This window comes from Entelurus aequoreus, linkage group LG07, assembly GCF_033978785.1.
Source record: "Entelurus aequoreus isolate RoL-2023_Sb linkage group LG07, RoL_Eaeq_v1.1, whole genome shotgun sequence".
Classification (NCBI taxonomy): domain Eukaryota; kingdom Metazoa; phylum Chordata; class Actinopteri; order Syngnathiformes; family Syngnathidae; genus Entelurus; species Entelurus aequoreus.
The window spans coordinates 57,863,892-57,881,992 of NC_084737.1; the positions used below are offsets into that span (position 1 = coordinate 57,863,892).

The following is an 18,101-nucleotide window of genomic DNA, read 5'->3' on the forward strand; positions in this document are numbered from 1 at the left end:
CACCCCCGGGACAGATTTGGCCCACGGTGTGTGAGTTTAATAGCCCTGGTCTACAATGTACACTGAATGCTACGATCAGCATATTTCTTCGTCTCTATGGTGTGTTATTTTGTAGATGCAATCAACAAAAAAAGAACAGAATTCAATAAATAGGCACCAACTGTCTGAAAGCATATTCACAGAGTATTCCCTTGCTTGAATCTGTCAATTCAGTCTCCTTTGTTTTTGTTACATTGTGCTTGTTTGTGTCATGAGTTGAACCTGTGTCTTGCCTCCAATCCCCTCTCTCCTTGGTGTCATGTCAAGTCAAAGTGTATTCAGTTGTCTAATTAGTCTGTGTATTTACTTCTCAGTTTGTGGTCTCATCTGTCTGGTCGACATATGTCCCGTGTGGTAAAAGCCTCTCCAAGCTAGCATCAACATTCGTTCTCTTAGCTTTTCTCTTATTTTGTATGTTTTGGACATTTCTACTTTGTTTTGTATTAAGGAAATAACGATATGAAAATTTCATATCACGATTATCGTGACCAAAACTGATCAAGGTTATCATTATTATCACTGTATTGTTGAATGTGCTCAAAAAACACTTCCACACACATTGAAATCTTTTTTACCAAGTAATTTTTTTAAAATAACTCAAGTAAATAGACACGTTGCTAGAAAACCCACTTTTGTGCATGTTTTGTGTTTCTTATGCTTCACTGATGGTGTTTATGGGCCAGTCCACATACACGCCCTCGCCCTACTTTTTAGCCCTATCCCTACATTCTCCACATTCCCGTGAGGGTAGTGCTATCCCAATGACTCGTTGCATGTAGGGTTAGTGGACATAAGGGGTAGGGGGTATAATTCTAGCCATTCAAAGTGAGGGATTTCAGATGCTAACTCGCTTAGAGGTAGGGCCAGAGAAAATTTCCCAATTTCTGCATAAGTTATAGTTAGTATATTACATGCCAGTTTGTAAAGTTTGTTTGTAACGTTAGCAAGATAGCCACGCTAGCTAACGTAAAATACTTACAAAAAGCTTGCGAATGTGAAAACATTAACACTACATACCTTCAAAAAATTCATAAGAGTCAACAGTCATAGATGGCGGTTCCTGACTTTATTACCTTTAGAACCACTTCTTTCGGGACTCTATGAAAGCTCTTTCCTATCTCTCTATTTGAACAACTGGAACACCCAAAAGCAAAACAGCAATACAGCATTTTCTACTCAAACTCCTACACTCACTTACCATGAATTGATTTACGTGGACCCCGACTTAAACAAGTTGAAAAACTTATTGGGGTGTTACCATTTAGTGGTCAATTGTACGGAATATGTACTGAACTGTGCCATTTCCTAATAAAAGTTTCAATCAATCAAAAAAAACTCACTTGTTTTAATGCTACGCTGAAGCTGCTTGACATTTTTGTGGTCCCTTATATTTTGAAAAGTATCAAAGTATTGAAATACATAACAGTATACAGTTTGGTACCAAAATATTGGTGTCGGGACAACTCTAGGTGGGACGAATGTGCAAATGTCACTACGTAATCACTTACGTACCTGATTGTAAATTACGTAGCGAGTGGTGTCCCAATTCCTAGGGAAGATTACAAAGCTCTACCCCTTGTTGCTTCATTTCGAGAGTGCAGTGGTAGTGAGTGAGGGGGAACATTGGGGTTGGGCCTGCATCTTAGTTTTGTTTTAATGACAAAGCTTTTATTGTTTTAAAATATTGGTTTGTACTGTAGCACTTTCAGATAAATTTAAATGAAAAGAGTGTAACAAATAAGATCTATTGTTATTATTTTTTATTTCTGGTGGGCTTTGTGTGGTGTCTAGTCTATTCAGCGGTTCTTGAACGCACCGTAAAAATACCTCTGTCTTGTATTCCTCTGAGGAAAGAACCGTCACTTTGTTCTAAGAGAGCACAGCCTGTAGTTTCAATGTGCACACTTGAATATCTTAGCTGCTCAGACAGCATTTTGTTTACATAAGTTTAGATTGGGGAATGTCATTTCTTAATGGGAAAAGACACTTATTTTTTATGTAAGCATTTAAGCTAGCGAGCTGTTATCAATCCCTTTCTAAACATTTTGTATAATTTCCCTTTTCTTTTGTTTCAAAGATCAATCACAGTTTTTCGATAGTTTTGATTTAAATTGGTAATACTAACCGCCAGGAGTTTTACCGCGGTTATTATTATTCTTTATAGTTACATCCCTATTATGTATTTTGGAATCCTGAATTACTCCAGTACTTGGGAATAAACCTTTTTGAGCAGCACCCCACTGTTGTTTTGTCCTTGCTTCCCTGCAATTGTGTCCGCCTCACCTTGCCACCACATTCTCGACCGTGACACGATATCCATTCTTCACAGAGACTCTGTACCGAGTCACCAATTCGTGGAAAAAAAACGCGAGACATATTACGGCCAATAACGTTTTCAAAAACCTAATCATACGAAAACTGTGGCATAGAACTACAAAAAGTGAGGTGCCGCTGTGTGTACTTCGGGCAAATTACATCCAATCCTAACGACTGACACATTGAACAGCCAATAGAATTTGGAGAGCAGTGATGTGCTGGTTGATGGGTGGACTTAAAGGCAAAGAAGTACTGTGCAATGAAGCAATAAAAATGTGGAAATAAGGGCGTGTCCTGAAATATTCAGAAGAGACTGTCCACAAATAGGTCAGCTCAATGTGGCCGCTGATGGCGCTCACACACACACACACACACACACACACACACACACACACACACACACACACACACACACACACACACACACGCACAAGCACATTCACACTCACACACACGATCCAGGCAGCAGACAGAGCACCTAATGGTGTTTTCCCAAGCCTGTGTAAACGTAAAAGGTAGAATTAATGTGGAGAAGTAAAATACTTGGTGTGCTTGTAATCAGCTTCCAGTGTGCAGTGGAAGTAAATTGAAGTTTGTTTGTTACTACCAAGGCTCACTAATTCCAGATTTAGGTTCCAGATTAGTTTCTCCAGGATTTCTCAGGTTGTTGCAAGAAAAATAGTGTTTTTCCAGTAACACCTGAGTGAAAACTGTCTGACTATTCACCAAAAGCCCAATTCTCCCATACGCATGAAGAGGGAAAAGCTGCGCAAAGGTGCAGATTTTGGCCACGCAGAATTCTCCACATTGATTTACAGTAAATACTGTATGTCACAAGGAACCTTCGTCCAAGATATGCACTCTTGGTAGAGTAACCTTAAAATGTTGGTGTTCGTTCACTGTCAGTCAAATCAAGCTTTGTGCGTATTCTCTCGTTAACTTAAAAGTACTAGTAGAATGGAAAAGCAAGTTGTCTCTACATTGAAGCTATCATCATATATGTCTGATGTATGGCACCGAAAGACTTCCAAAGTTTGCGAGTAAATCAATCAATCAATCAATCTCACAGAGATTCCCGAGCCATTTTGAGAGATAATGAGCGAGCCAGACACGTCATCGCGTGACGTAGAGGTATGAACCTCAGATCCCTTCATCACCAATAACAATGCAAAACATGCAGACTTTGTCAGAGCCAACAATTACTTTGGGAAAAATTATGATCCATAAACTTATAATTAGGGATGTCCAATAATGGCTTTTTGCCGATATCCGATATTCCGATATTGTCCAACTCTTAATTATCGATACCGATATCAACCGATACCGATATATACAGTCGTGGAATTAACACATTATTATGCCTAATTTGGACAACCAGGTATGGTGAAGATAAGGTCCTTTTTTTAAAAATTAATAAAATAAGATAAATAAATTAAAAACATTTTCTTGAATAAAAAAGAAAGTAAAACAATATAAAAACAGGTACATATAAACTAGTAATTAATGAAAATTAGTAAAATTAACTGTTAAAAGTTAGTACTATTAGTGGACCAGCAGCACGCACAATCATGTGTGCTTACGGACTGTATCCCTTGCAGACTGTATTGATATATATTGATATATAATGTAGGAACCAGAATATTAATAACAGAAAGAAACAACCCTTTTGTGTGAATGAGTGTGAATGAGTGTAAATGGGGGAGGGAGGCTTTTTGGGTTGGTGCACTAATTGTACGTGTATCTTGTGTTTATGTTGATTTAATTTTTAAAAAATAAAATAAAATAAAAAACCGCTAATAAAAAAAAACGAATAATTTCCGATATTACATTTTAAAGGCCTACTGAAACCCACTACTACCGACCACGCAGTCTGATCATTTATATATCAATGATGAAATCTTAACATTGCAACACATGCCAATACGGCCGGGTTAACTTATAAAGTGCAATTTTAAATTTCCCGGGAAACTTCCGGCTGAAAACGTCTATGTATGATGACGTTTGCGTGTGACGTCAATGGTTGAAGCGGAAGTATTGGTACACCATTGTATCCCAATACAAACAGCTCTGTTTTCATCGCAAAATTCCACAGTATTCTGGACATCTGTGTTGGTGAATCTTTTGCAATTTGTTTAATGGAGAATGGAGACTGCAAAGAAGAAAGCTGTAGGTGGGATCGGTGTATTAGCGGCTGGCTGCAGCAACACAACCAGGAGGACTTTGAGTCGGATAGCAAACGCGCTATCCGACGCTAGCCGCCGACCGCATCGATGATGTGGTGAAGTCCTTCGTCGCGCCGTCGATCGCTGGAACGCAGGTGAGCACGGGTGTTGATGAGCAGATGAGAGCTGGCGTAGGTGGAGAGCTAATGTTTTTAGCATAGCTCTGTCGAGGTCCCGTAGCTAAGTTAGCTTCAATGGCGTCGTTAGCAACAGCATTGCTAGGCTTCGCCAGGCGGTACAGCATTAACCGTGTGGTTACAGGTCCAGGGTTTGGTAGTATTGTTGATCTTCTGTCTATCCTTCCAGTCAGGGGCTTATTTCGTCTGTTTCTATCTACAGTTAAGCACGATGCTATCACGTTAGCTCCGTAGCTAAAGTGCTTCGCCGATGTATTGTCGTGGAGATAAAAGTCACTGTGAATGTCCATTTCGCGTTCTCGACTCTCATTTTCAAGAGGATATAGTATCCGAGGTGGTTCAAAATACAAATCCGTGATCCACAATAGAAAAAGGAGAAAGTGTGGAATCCAATGAGCCCTTGTACCTAAGTTACAGTCAGAGCGAAAAAAGATACGTCCTGCACTGCACTGTAATCTTTCACTCTCACGTTCCTCATCCACAAATCTTTCATCCTCGCTTAAATTAATGGGGTAATCGTCGCTTTCTCTGTCCGAATCGCTCTCGCTGCTGATGTAAACAATGGGGAAATTGGGCAGGACACTTCACCCTTGCCCCCGGTGCCGCTCACACCGGTGAATGAATGTTGAATGAATGATAGGTGGTGGTCGGAGGGGCCGTAGGCGCAAATTGGCAGCCACGCTTCCGTCAGTCTACCCCAGGGCAGCTGTGGCTACGAAAGTAGCTTACCACCACCAGGTGTAAATGAATGATGGGTTTTTAACATGTAAAGCGACTTTGGGTACTTAGAAAAGCGCTATATAAATCCCAGGTATTATTAAATGTGAGGATCCCTTCAACCTGTGACGTCACGCTACTTCCGGTACAGGCAAGGCTTTTTTTATCAGCGACCAAAAGTTGCGAACTTTATCGTCGATGTTCTCTACTAAATCCTTTCAGCAAAAATATGGCAATATCGCGAAATGATCAAGTATAACACATAGAATGGATCTGCTATCCCCGTTTAAATAAGAAAATTTCATTTCAGTAGGCCTTTAAAGCATTTATCGGAAATCTCTACTTATAATGTTGATCCTAAACATAAGGAGGATGAGCTACAAGTTTTAAAGCTCTGCTAAACAGATCCAACTATAGTGAAACACTAGGCATCATTTAGCAGTATTGCTAAGAGCTAAACAAGAATGGTAAATGGGTTATACTTGTATAGCGCTTTTCTACCTTCAAGGTACTCAAAGCGCTTTGACACTATTTCCACATTCACCCATTCATACACACATTCACACACTGATGGCGGGACCTGCCATTAGGGTTGGGTATCGAGTATTGAGTATCGATTGGAACCGGGACTAACTTTCCGATTCTCCCGGAATCGTTCAAAAGTTTAAATTTCGATTCCTATTTTAGATACCCAGTCAGTCTGCCGACCGGAAAAAAATATGTCCGCCGAACCGGAAGAACAAGCCGCTGAACACCAACGAAGAAGCGCCCACCGCCGGAAGTGTTAGCATAGCCGAGCTCAAGCATGGATAGTGGGCGTCGGCGGTCGAAAGTGTGGCTTTACTTTACAAAAAAAAATGAAATAACCGCGAAATAACAGAGCTCCATGTCCATCAAGAAACGAGTGGAGAGAGAGCTGCAGATGTACCAGGACGTTCCACCGATACTTATGTCTGACGACCCTGCTGCATGGTGGTGGTCCAGTGGAACTAACAAAAGACTTATCCTTTGCTGTCATATCTCGCTTTCTCCTATTTATGCGTTCAAGCTTCTTCCACACCCAGCGAACGTGTATTTTCCACAGCAGGAGACACTATCTGTCCAGAACGCTCACGCATCCTGCCTGAGAAGGTGGATATGGTCATTTTCCTAAACAAGAACTGTCTCTGATTTTATACTGTACCTGCTGCTAATCTGGACTGGGTTTTGCAAGTTGTTTCTTATTGTTTATTTGCTTTTCTGCACCAGGTTAGCCCATCAGTGGGAGCACGGTAACATTTTTAAGTACCTGCAGCATCATACACTTGTGTGTGTAAATGTGTTTTCATGAGGTTTCCTGCAGCATCATACACTTATGTGTAAAGGTGTTTTCATGAGGTTTCCTGCAGCATCATACACTTATGTGTAAATGTGTTTTCATGAGGTTTCCTGCAGCATCATACACTTATGTGTAAATGTGTTTTCATGAGGTATCCTGCAGCATCATACACTTATGTGTAAATGTGTTTTCATGAGGTTTTCAAAAATAAAGCTCTCTTGAGGAAAGTGTACCCCTGGGAAAATGTATTCATAATTTATAATATTTATATTCAAGTTCATAGATTTGATATTTATATTCTAGTTGAGAACAGCCCTGTGAGGAATTTATAGTAAAGTTCATAAAAAGTTAATAGAATTAAAATTGATGGAGAATGTCAGACTATTTCATTCAGAAAGACTGTAGGTTAGCTAGCTCATTTAAAATATCCAAAACTTTTTTTGACCCTGCCTCTTAAAAGAATCGGGATCGAGAATCGTCAGGAATCGGAATCGAAACAAAGAATCGGAATCGGAATCGTTCGAATTCAAACGATACCCAACCCTACCTGCCATGCAAGGCCCTAACCACGACCCATCAGGAGCAAGGGTGAAGTGTCTTGCTCAAGGACACAACGGACGTGACGAAGTTGGTAGAAGGTGGGGATTGAACCAGGAACCCTCAGGTTGCTGGCACGGCCACTCTCGAAACCGCACCACGCCGTCACCACTGGACACAACAATACGATAGCTTACTGTGTAATGTCTGCTCTTACTTCGATGACGACCTATAGGATGTCCATATCTTCCGTTTATATGAAGAATTAATCATGATGCACACGAAGGGTTAACAAGGAAAAGTCTCCCTGCAGACACCCTCTTTGGTTGTGTGTGTTTGTCTCCATCTACGGGTATGAATTAAATGTCACAGATGAACAACTTCTAGATTTACGGCTAAATCCTTCTAATATCCTGATGAGAAGCATCATTTATAATCTATAGAATAACTTTGACGAGCTGAGACACGATGATGCGGGAGCAGCAGGACATAGCAGCCGGCTCACAGTAAAGCAGCAGAGGGCTACTTGGCTGTGTGCTATCAATCCGCCGCTAAAAAATAGTTTGTCTGCATTAGCGCTTACAATAACAACATCGCTAATACTTGGTTAATATTCAGGTCACGATATGTATAAAGATTATTATTGGCGGATTTTGGATGGTTATTTGGAGGGTTTTGTGGGCAAAATAGAGAGCCCCCATTGAAGGACTATTTACGACTTGGAATGCACAAAAAAAAGAAAAACATATGTGTTCATGTCTTATATAAGAATTGTGAATGATAGACAGCACATCTCGCTCTAATTTTTGCGTATTTCCAGTGTGACTGATCTGATATTATGGTCAGAGTGCAGAAGCGTTACTTCAGTGACGTCAATCTATGGAAATTACCGAAGACGTACGGAGCGGTATATTCATAATGGCTGACTGAATTTGTGGCATTTTGTGATGTTTATATGGTATTTTCACATACTTTGCGGATTGTAAATACAATTGGATATGGTTTAATGGATACAATGAAATACAAACATATAAAGTCAACTTGTTTTTTCACTCTACTGGTACTTTAAGAATGTTTGCTCTTGCGTGCATATGAGGCTGCAGTAAGTCCAGGGCCCTGGGAAGGTGAAACATTACATTACACTGAATGCAAGTACGATACACCATATTGCACTTGCATCAATACCAAATTAATATATTACAATGCCATTTTCATTACGACACGTGTAATAAAATTGTAAAAGAGGCTACCAGGAAGCTAATAAATCTATAATGATCGTCTCAGTTGAAACAAAGCTTCATTCGCGGAGTTGCATCCAGCCGGAAGAAGGCACTGTTGGGCATGCATACACATACGCAAATCCCCACGACAACACAAACACACACACAAGCATGACTTGGATTAATACCGTCTTTTTAAATTTAAACTGTTATCTTTTTCACATAAGTGTTAGTAAAACTCCAGGATTCATGATTTTCACCCAGCCAAAAAAAGGCGTCTTGGCAAAGTATGCCTCATTAGTTAAATGAATCACAGCAGTGTCTCCTTTACGTATTTGCTCACCCCTGTCTGGATGGGAAAATACAAATAAGATACGTGCGTAAACTTCTAGGGCATAGAAAAACAATCAAGCACAAATGGGAGTGATCGCACTTGGCCGTTCACGTGGGATTTGACCGCTGCCTCTGGTAGCTGCTGGATAGATTTGCTAGAGTGGAACCTGAAATGGATTGCTTGTATCGGACATTTTTGATGCATGCCAATAAAATCTAAGACACGTTGTTTCGATATCGATATCAGATGGGAACACATCGAATTACAACACACGAAAGTAATTTTTTGCACATTCTCTGTGTACGCTACTGCATTGTTGCTGGTTTTGCTGCAATAATTATGACAATTTCTTGTGGATTTTACTTCTTAGTTTTGAATGTATTCTTTTTTTAGTTATCATTTTATTTACTTTATTGAAGTATTTAAGTATTTAAAGTATTTAAATTACTAGTCAACTTTACTGTCCCAAAATTCTGTAAAAGTAGAAAGGCATTGGTTGAACAGAAATGTGAATGTTTGTGCACCTGCACAATTTCAAAAACACAGATTTGATACTAGTATCGGTTTAAGAGAAATCGCTAGTCACAATTTTTTTCAAACAGTATCTAGACAACACTGATCCCTCTCGCTACGTCTTCTTTTATTCTCTGTGAGGATATTTATAAAGGTTTCTGCACACGTAGAAGTTGAGTCAGCAGGGTTGAAATGTGCGTATGCAACTTTCACTGCAAAAATTGGCATTTATAGAATAATTTTATTCAGAAAAGGTTGCATATTCCAACACGCTCTTTCAACCATGTTTAGAGTTCACGCAAAGCTTTTCAGACACGGGAATCAGTGTCGCTCGATAGTGTCATCCCGAAATAAAGCTCATACTCGTAAAAAAACTTATGCTCTATAGAATACATAGCAACACATATATTTAATATATAATTCCTTCCCTGGTAAGTGGATATATTCTACATGTATATTTGTTAGAGCCTAAATATCACAACATAGAGACGTATTAATTTAGTTTTATTGCTAAGAAGTGGAGTTACGATGCAGTGTTTCCCACACATTCATTTATTTGTGGCGGCCCACCACGAAAGAATTACGTCCGCCACAAATAAAAAAAATTAAAAAAGCTTCTCAGGTTAAGCTTTGTCAGTGTGCCATGTGTTATACCCAGTTTACCCTAGGGCAACAACGTTAATATATGTTTGATGAAACGTGATTATGTGCATGAGTGTATGTATGTATATGTACTTGTATATGTACAGAATGTGTACATGTGTTTGTACAGTGAGTGTATATGTACAGTATGTGTATATGTATGTTTGTACAATGAATGTATATGTACAGTATGTGTATGTGTATAATGAATGTGCGTGTGGATGTACGAACTTTGAGTATGTAAATATGTACTGTATTTGTATATGTATGTGGGAGCGTAGGTACCTATGTATGTGTGTATGTATGTATGTGAGTATATGTGAATTTGTATGTACAATACATTTGACTCCCAGTGTGTGTGTGGGAGCCAGAGTACGGCCCCAGCTTCCCCGAGAGCCCAACCCACAAACAGTAGGTGTGGTGCCCAGGGAACCAGGGACCACCGCCCCCACGCAGCCAAGCCGGACAGCGACAGATTTTTCGGCTTTTGACTTGCTCGACCGCTCATAAAAGCAATGGGACTCTGTCTGTGAATGTAGCTTGTAGTTACAATTCTGGTGCAGTAGGTGGCGGTAGCCTACTATGCATTGTAACTCCGCCAATAGCACTTAATTCACCTGGTGGGCCAGAAGAAGAAGAAGAAGACGATGACGACGAAGTAAAAGAAGTATGGACCGACCGGATCAAAATACGAGGGTAAGACGTCTTGGCAAACAAGTTCAAAAGTGGTCTAAACCTGTGCAGTACCGACTCGGATTTTCTTAATTTTTATTTTCGGGATTTGAATGCATTTATTTTGAAAGGACAGCTGGAGAGAGACGGATCAGATGTTTGATGAAGCTCTGTGTCTATCTACCACCACTACTGTTTTCTGTTTATTTGTTACTGACTGTGGCAGGACACCTCTGCCTCTGTTTCACTTTATGTTGCTGGTAAATAATATGGTTGTAGTAGTAGGCTAAAGTTAAATTATTTAGTATGCACTAATTAAAGGGGCAGAGCTTTAAGAGACATTTTAGCTTTTATATTTTATAAGATATATTTTTTGTAAGAACCACAATTAATAAATATATTTCAGTGAATAACTTATTGTTCAAATCTGTATATAAATATGTACATAAAGTGTTGTAATTATATTGTAAAATGGATGGATGGATGGACGTTTAAAACAAAACTGTTATTATTAATTAGTAAGTATACATTTTTTGAGCCTTTTTAGAGAAAATCATATCATTGTAGTAAATTATGCAAATTACTCGATGATGTCATGGTGACCACGCCCATAGCCACGCCCCCACCGCCAAAGGTATCTTGGCAGTTTATGGGAAACACTGCGATGCACACAGCTACCTACAGTACAGAGTTGTAACAACAAGCTACATTACATTCACAAACAGTCCCATTATAGTATGTGTAATGAGCGAGGTAGCGGCAATTCCAATGGTGCAAATAGTGTATATTTGTCCGATTTCATTCATCAATGTGCTATATTGGAAACAATGCTGCAGTTGAGTGTCAACAAACAGGGTCAGTTAGAATAATCATAATAACAATTATGGCGTAGAATAACATATAACACAATACAAACAATTGGAGCATGCCTGGTGGGGTAAGTTGCGGTTATCTACAACTATGCATTGTATTTTTCTTTGTAAAGATAGAAAAATGTATTAAACTGTTGTATTATAAGTCAGTGGTTCTCAAGCTTTTTTCACCATGTACCACCATAATGACCAAGATGATCAGTAGCATAGTAGGCCTAAGTATTCATTAAAAACAAGGCAGAGGTTTTATTTGAAAAGTATATTTCATATGTTTGTTTAACATTACACACAGTTCGAACAGTAACCCTGTGTTTGAATATAGGAAAAATAAACACTGTACTTTAATCAAGAGATTCTTTGGTGTAGTACTAGATGGCGCCCGCGTACCACTATTGGTACACGTACCACAGTTTGAGAATCACTGTATTAAGTGTTGTGCAAGTGCACTGTACTTCCACAAGTGCCCTTAGAGCTACGGTTTTGAACTCGTTTTCACTGAGGGACACATCGCAGTTATGTTTGAACTCAGAGGGCCGCTTCCAACAGTAAATCATATTATTACACAATTTCCTATGCATTTGAATACTATTTATTTGTTTACGTACAATGTAAAAGAAAAATACCTGTAGATTTTATGGAAAAAAACTGACAGCTCAGTCGCAAGAATGTTATCGTAAAATTTAAATTGGTTATTACTAGGGCTGTCAAAGTTAATACGTTAACTATAAGTTCCTTTAACGGAAATCATTTTTTTAACGCGCAATTAACGTTTTTGACCATCTGCCCGTTCCATAGTTTGGAAAAATATCTAATGGCGTCCAGTTATTGTTGTGTCACAGGCTCGAAAATAGCTAGAAGAACTGCACAAAGAAAGGGGGACCTTATGGAGATGTCAGCTCCAGAGCCATGGCAAGTCGTTCTCCGGACAAGACAAGACAATTTTACCTTCAATCGCCGTGAGACGACATCATTGGAGCGAACCCTGAGCGCGCATTGCTGCCTGGAGTGAGGAGAAGCTTCACATCCGTGTTTGAATTACAGTTAAGTGCATTGAAAACATAAAATGTAGATTGTTACTCGAACTGCTTTAGTAAGATTGAATACAAGCTCAGCAGAAACAAAGACGGTAGAGAGGAAGTCTAGAGTCACTTTTATCAGAGATTTTTGTCAAAACATGGCAAGTCTTTTCTCATAGCAATCACACACGTCCGGTTGGCGGCTTCACATTAATAACGCAACGTTTCACATCCGGTCTAACCAACAAAACAATAGTGATCACACAAATACATTTTCTTTCATTTAAAACTATTTAAATGTAAAGATCTGGTGGACTGCAAACAGTACAAATTACATATAAAGCAGAAAACAATTCACTGCCTGTAACTGTGCAAAAGGTTTTCACTGAAAGGGAAATGGGTTATAATTTAAGGGGTCATTTCAATCTTAAAATTCAGAATGTACGCACAACACGAATAAGCTTTTGTGTTTCGATATGTGGGGTTTAACTATGGAACATTTTGAATGCAGAATTAAAAGAATGTCCAATGTCCATTTGGTTTAAAAAACGAAAAAAGGGTTTCCAACAATCACAAAGTGTTTACATTATTAATATTATTATTATTATTATTATTATTATTATTATTATTATTATTTGGGTAGTTATTTACTTCTTACTGGTTGGCGTTACTATCAATTAGTGCTTGTATTCATGTGACAAGATACAGTATGTGTATATTGTACTTATATATTGTATTTATGTGCCAAAGAAAAGTGAGTAAAACGGGTAAAAGATTAGTGATATATTGCAATAAGACCGGTAAATGTATCATTGTATATAATAATAATGATGATAAGAAAGCTAGTTATTTGATTTATAAAATAAGGGGTGGGAGTAAATAAGGTTAACTTCTTCCCACTCCTTTTTGAATATGAAAAACCTAACCATTTTGTGTTGAATTAATTTTTTGTGTTTTCATTGTGACATTTTTTTTTCTATTTCTGTAACTTACTGTAATGTAACAAAGAATATTTCTTTTTTTTCATTATTTTTTTATTTTGCTTTGTTTTTAACCTGTCCAAAATAAACTACTAATAACTTGCACAAAATGTAAAGTAGAGAATATCAGAAACATTTATTAATTCAAAAAATATCACCTAACATCTTTGATAATCAAAGCATGATCGTAACAATCCACATTTTGTGCAATTAATGCATGTTTAATGCATGAAACTGCTATCTAAACATGGAAGTGTAACTCCTCTCCTCTAAATGCGAGTGCTTCTAAAGCAGTATAACAAGTTATGTATTCCTACAAAATAGAAAATCTAACAAGACACCAATGCTCTGCAAGTATTTTTTAAATTCTCTTTAAAAACGTGTTTATATCCTTTTCGTGTTGAGCTGTTTCAAAAAGCATACTGTTTCAAAACATTTCATTAAAGCAAATACATTTTCTAGTCATGGTATTAAAAACTTAAAAATGATCTGTCTATGGCAGTGGTTCTCAAATGGGGGTACGCGTACCCCTGGGGGTACTTGAAGGTATGCCAAGGGGTACGTGAGAATTTTTTTAAATATTTTAAAAATAGCAACAATTCAAAAATCCTTTATAAATATAAATAAAAACCTATCTTTTTTTTCAAATAGTTCAAGAAAGACCACTACAAATGAGCAATATTTTGCACTGTTATACAATTTAATAAATCAGAAACTGATGACGTAGTGCTGTATTTTACTTCTTTGTCTCTTTTTTTCAACCAAAAATGCTGTGCTCTGATTAGGGGGTACTTGAATTAAAAACATTTTCACAGGGGGTACATCACTGAAAAAAGGTTGAGAACCACTGGTCTATGGTACACTTATTAATGACAAAAAACTATATTTTTTTCTGCAATTAATCGCAATTAATTTTGACTTTACTATGAACGAAATGCTATTATTCGCAACTAAATATTTTAATCGTTTGGCAGCCCGAGTTTTTCAGCAGTTAATGTAAAACTGTTTTTACGGTAGAAAACTGGTTGTGGCATTCTGGTCGCATTGATGCACAAGTTGTGTTCTTACGGTGCGGAAAAGGACATGAAGCAGCAGGAGCAATGTGCAGGTAAGAGAAAGATTATGTAATTATTGGAATTTAGAGTTACAAATACAAACTAAAGCGTGCCGCAGCAAACTTGCGCACGAGAAGGCATAAGGTGAATAAGCCCGCGAGTCTTGGCATGGAAAAAAAACATAAACAAGCAATAGCATGACGCTAACCTGAACGCATTGCAGTCGCCAACGGCAAACAATGATCCAGCGACTTAGGCTGGGTGACAACAGACGTCGTGTCCTCCAGAACAAAGAGGAAAAGAACCATCCGGATTGTTCTAGGCGCAAAGCCAGCATCTGTGATGGTATGGGGGTGTATTAGTGCCCAAGACATGGGTAACTTACACATCTGTGAAGGCGCCATTAATGCTGAAAGGTACATACAGGTTTTGGAGCAACATTTGTTGCCATCCAAGCACCGTAATTATGGACGCTAGGGGTGTGGGAAAAAATCTATTCAAATTTGAATCGCGATTCTCACATTGTGCGATTCAGAATCGATTCTCATTTTTAAAATATCGATTTTTTATTTATTTATTTATTTTTAAAATTAATCAATCCAACAAAACAATACACAGCAATACCATAACAATGCAATCCAATTCCAAAACCGACCCAGCAACACTCAGAACTGCAATAAACAGAGCAATTGAGAGGAGACACAAACACAACACAGAACAAACCAAAAGTAGTGAAACAAAAATGAATATTATCAACAACAGTCTCAATATTAGTTACAATTTCAACATAGCAGTGATTAAAAATCCCTTATTGACATTATCATTAGACATTTAATTTATAATAATTTTTTTAAAAAAAGAACAATATAGTCACAGTGGCTTACACTTGCATCGCATCTAATAAGCTTGACAACACACTTTGTTTAAATCTTTTCACAAAGATAAAATAAGTCATATTTTTGGTTCATTTAATAGTTAAAACAAATTTACATTATTGCAATCAGTTGATAAAACATTGTCCTTTACAATTATAAAAGCTTTTTACAAATATCTACTACTCTGCTTGCATGTCAGCAGACTGGGGTAGATTCTGCTGAAATCCTATGTATTGAATGAATAGAGAATCGTTTTGAATCGGGAAAATATCGTTTTTGAATCGAGAATCGCGTTGAATCGAAAAAAATCGATTTTGAATCGAAAAAAATCTATTTTGAGTCGAATCGTGACCCCAAGAATCGATATTGAATCGAATCGTGGGACACTCAAAGATTCGCAACCCTAATGGACGCCCCTGCTTATTTCAGCAAGACAATGCCAAGCCACATGTTACAACAGTGTGGCTTCATAGTAAAAGAGTGCGGGTACTAGACTGGCCTGCCTGTAGTCCAGACCTGTCTGCCGTTGAAAATGTGTGGCGCATTATGAAGCCTAAAATACCACAACAGAGACCCCGTACTGTTGAACAACTTAAGCTGTACACCAAGCAAGAATGGGAAATAATTCCACCTGAAAAAGCTTCAAAAATGTGTCTCCTCAGTTCCCAAACGTTTACTGAGTGTTGTTAAAAGGAAAGGCCATGTAACACAGTGGTAAAAATGCCCGTGCCAACTTTTTTGCAATGTGTTGCTGCCATTAAATTGTAAGTTAATGATTATTTGCAAAAAAAAAATTACGTTTCTCAGTTCGAACATAAAATATCTTGTCTTTGCAGTCTATTCAATTGAATATAGGTTGAAAAGGATTTGCAAATCATTTTATTCTGTTTTTATTTACAATTTACACAACGTGCCAACTTCACTGGTTTTGGGTTTTCTATAAGTCAAGCAGATAAAAAATATATTTTTTTTTTTGGAACAAAAAATGGTTTGAATGAAAGATAATATATTTGTTGCATTGTTAAACAATATTTAGGTAAAAAAAAAATAGATTGCATGGAGTACATGTATTTTCATAATGGAAAGAAAAAATAGATTTAGTAAGAAAAGATAAAGTACTTTACAGACGAATATTATTTCCAGGCTTTCGAGGGCCAAATAAAATGATGCGTGGGCCTTGCATGTAACACCTGTGCTTTAGAGCAGTGGTCCCCAACCCTTTTGTACCTGCGGACCGGTCAACGCTTGAAAATTTGTCCCACGGACCGGGGGACAAAAAAAATACAATCATGTGTGCTTACGGACTGTATCCCTGCAGACTGTATTGATCTATATTGATATATAGTGTAGGAACCAGAACTATTAATAACAGAAAGAAACAAGTCTTTTGTGCGAATGAGTGTGAATGAGTGTAAATGGGGAGGGAGGTTTTTTGGGTTGGTGCACTAATTGTAAGTGTATCTTTTGTTTTTTATGTTGATTTAATAAAAAATAAAAAATAAAAATAACTTTTTATTTCTTTATTTCTTGTGCGGCCCGGTACCAATCGATCCACGGACCGGTACCGGGCCGCGGCCCGGTGGTTGGGTACCCCTGCTTTCGAGGGTCTCCATACAGTAAGTGTGCGTGGAGCCTTTCTTACCTGAGCTGAGCGTGCTGCTGCACTGCCACCTGTCGGTACTGGCCGCCTTCCAGCAGGACTCCCACAGAGACAGGTAGTACTGGTCGTCCGCCGTCACCCACGCAGGACTCATCAGGGCACCGACGTCCAGGCACAGCGCCAGGAAGACGCACATCAGCCCGACCAGCTTGAGCGGCGTCAGCGCGGAGCTTCGCACCGACTCCTCAGTCTCGGTGACGGCGGAGGACATGTCGGCGCTGCGGGGGCGAGGACGCAGAGAAAAGTCGGGGTCTTTGTCGTGGGTGTGTCCTCCGCCGTGTTAAAGCGCGCCTGACGGGAAATGCGCCTGGTGGGCACGACTGAAGCAGAGCACCCGGGAGCGCCAGGACTGAAGCCGCTGACGTCACACGTCCTGGGGGACCGGCAGGTACACTGGGTCCTAGAAGGAGGGAAGCACACCGAGACAATTATCAGGAGCCATTACGGCAGGACTCGTCTCAACTCATTTAAGCGACATGTAGGAAGAATTAAGGGGAGGTTGTCACGTGACTATCTGATATGGCTTCCCTTAAAATCTCAGCGTGTCTTGCTCATTTTCAAAAGCTTACTTGTGGCCCATACTTGCCAACATACTTGCCAACCTTGAGACCTCCGATTTCGGGAGGTGGTGGGGCGGGGGCTTGGTTGTGGGCGTGGTTAAGAGGGGAGGAGTATATTTACAGCTAGAATTCACCAAGTCAAGTATTTCATATATATATACATGTATATATATCAGTGGCGTGCGGTGAGGTTCATGTCAGGTGAGGCACTGACTTCATCACAGTCAGATTTACAAACTTATGAACCCTAAAGAGTAGCTTATTCACCCTTTTGATTGGCAGCAGTTAACGGGTTATGTTTAAAAGCTCATACCTCCCAGGGGGTGAGCAAGGGGATGGGTCAAATGCAGAGGACAAATTTCACCACACCTAGTGTGTGTGTGACAATCATTGGTACTTTAACTTAACTTTAACTT

General features: G+C 38.9%; 1 protein-coding gene across 2 annotated transcripts in view; it reads right to left on the reverse strand.

Moving 5' to 3' along the window:
• LOC133654078 (transmembrane protein 47-like) overlaps positions 1–17,742 on the reverse strand; it is a 76,837-nt gene extending 59,095 nt beyond the window's left edge. Inside the window, exons 1-2 of one of the 2 annotated variants that reach the window (XM_062054075.1) lie at positions 17,720–17,742; positions 17,108–17,525 (exon numbers count right to left, since the gene is read on the reverse strand). In XM_062054075.1, coding sequence (XP_061910059.1) covers positions 17,108–17,336 — 229 coding nt within the window. In that variant the 5' untranslated portion in view covers positions 17,337–17,525; positions 17,720–17,742. Of the gene's footprint in view, positions 1–17,107; positions 17,676–17,719 lie in introns of those variants that run through there. The other variant, XM_062054076.1, reaches the window with a different exon arrangement.
• Between the last annotated feature and the right edge of the window lie 359 nt (positions 17,743–18,101).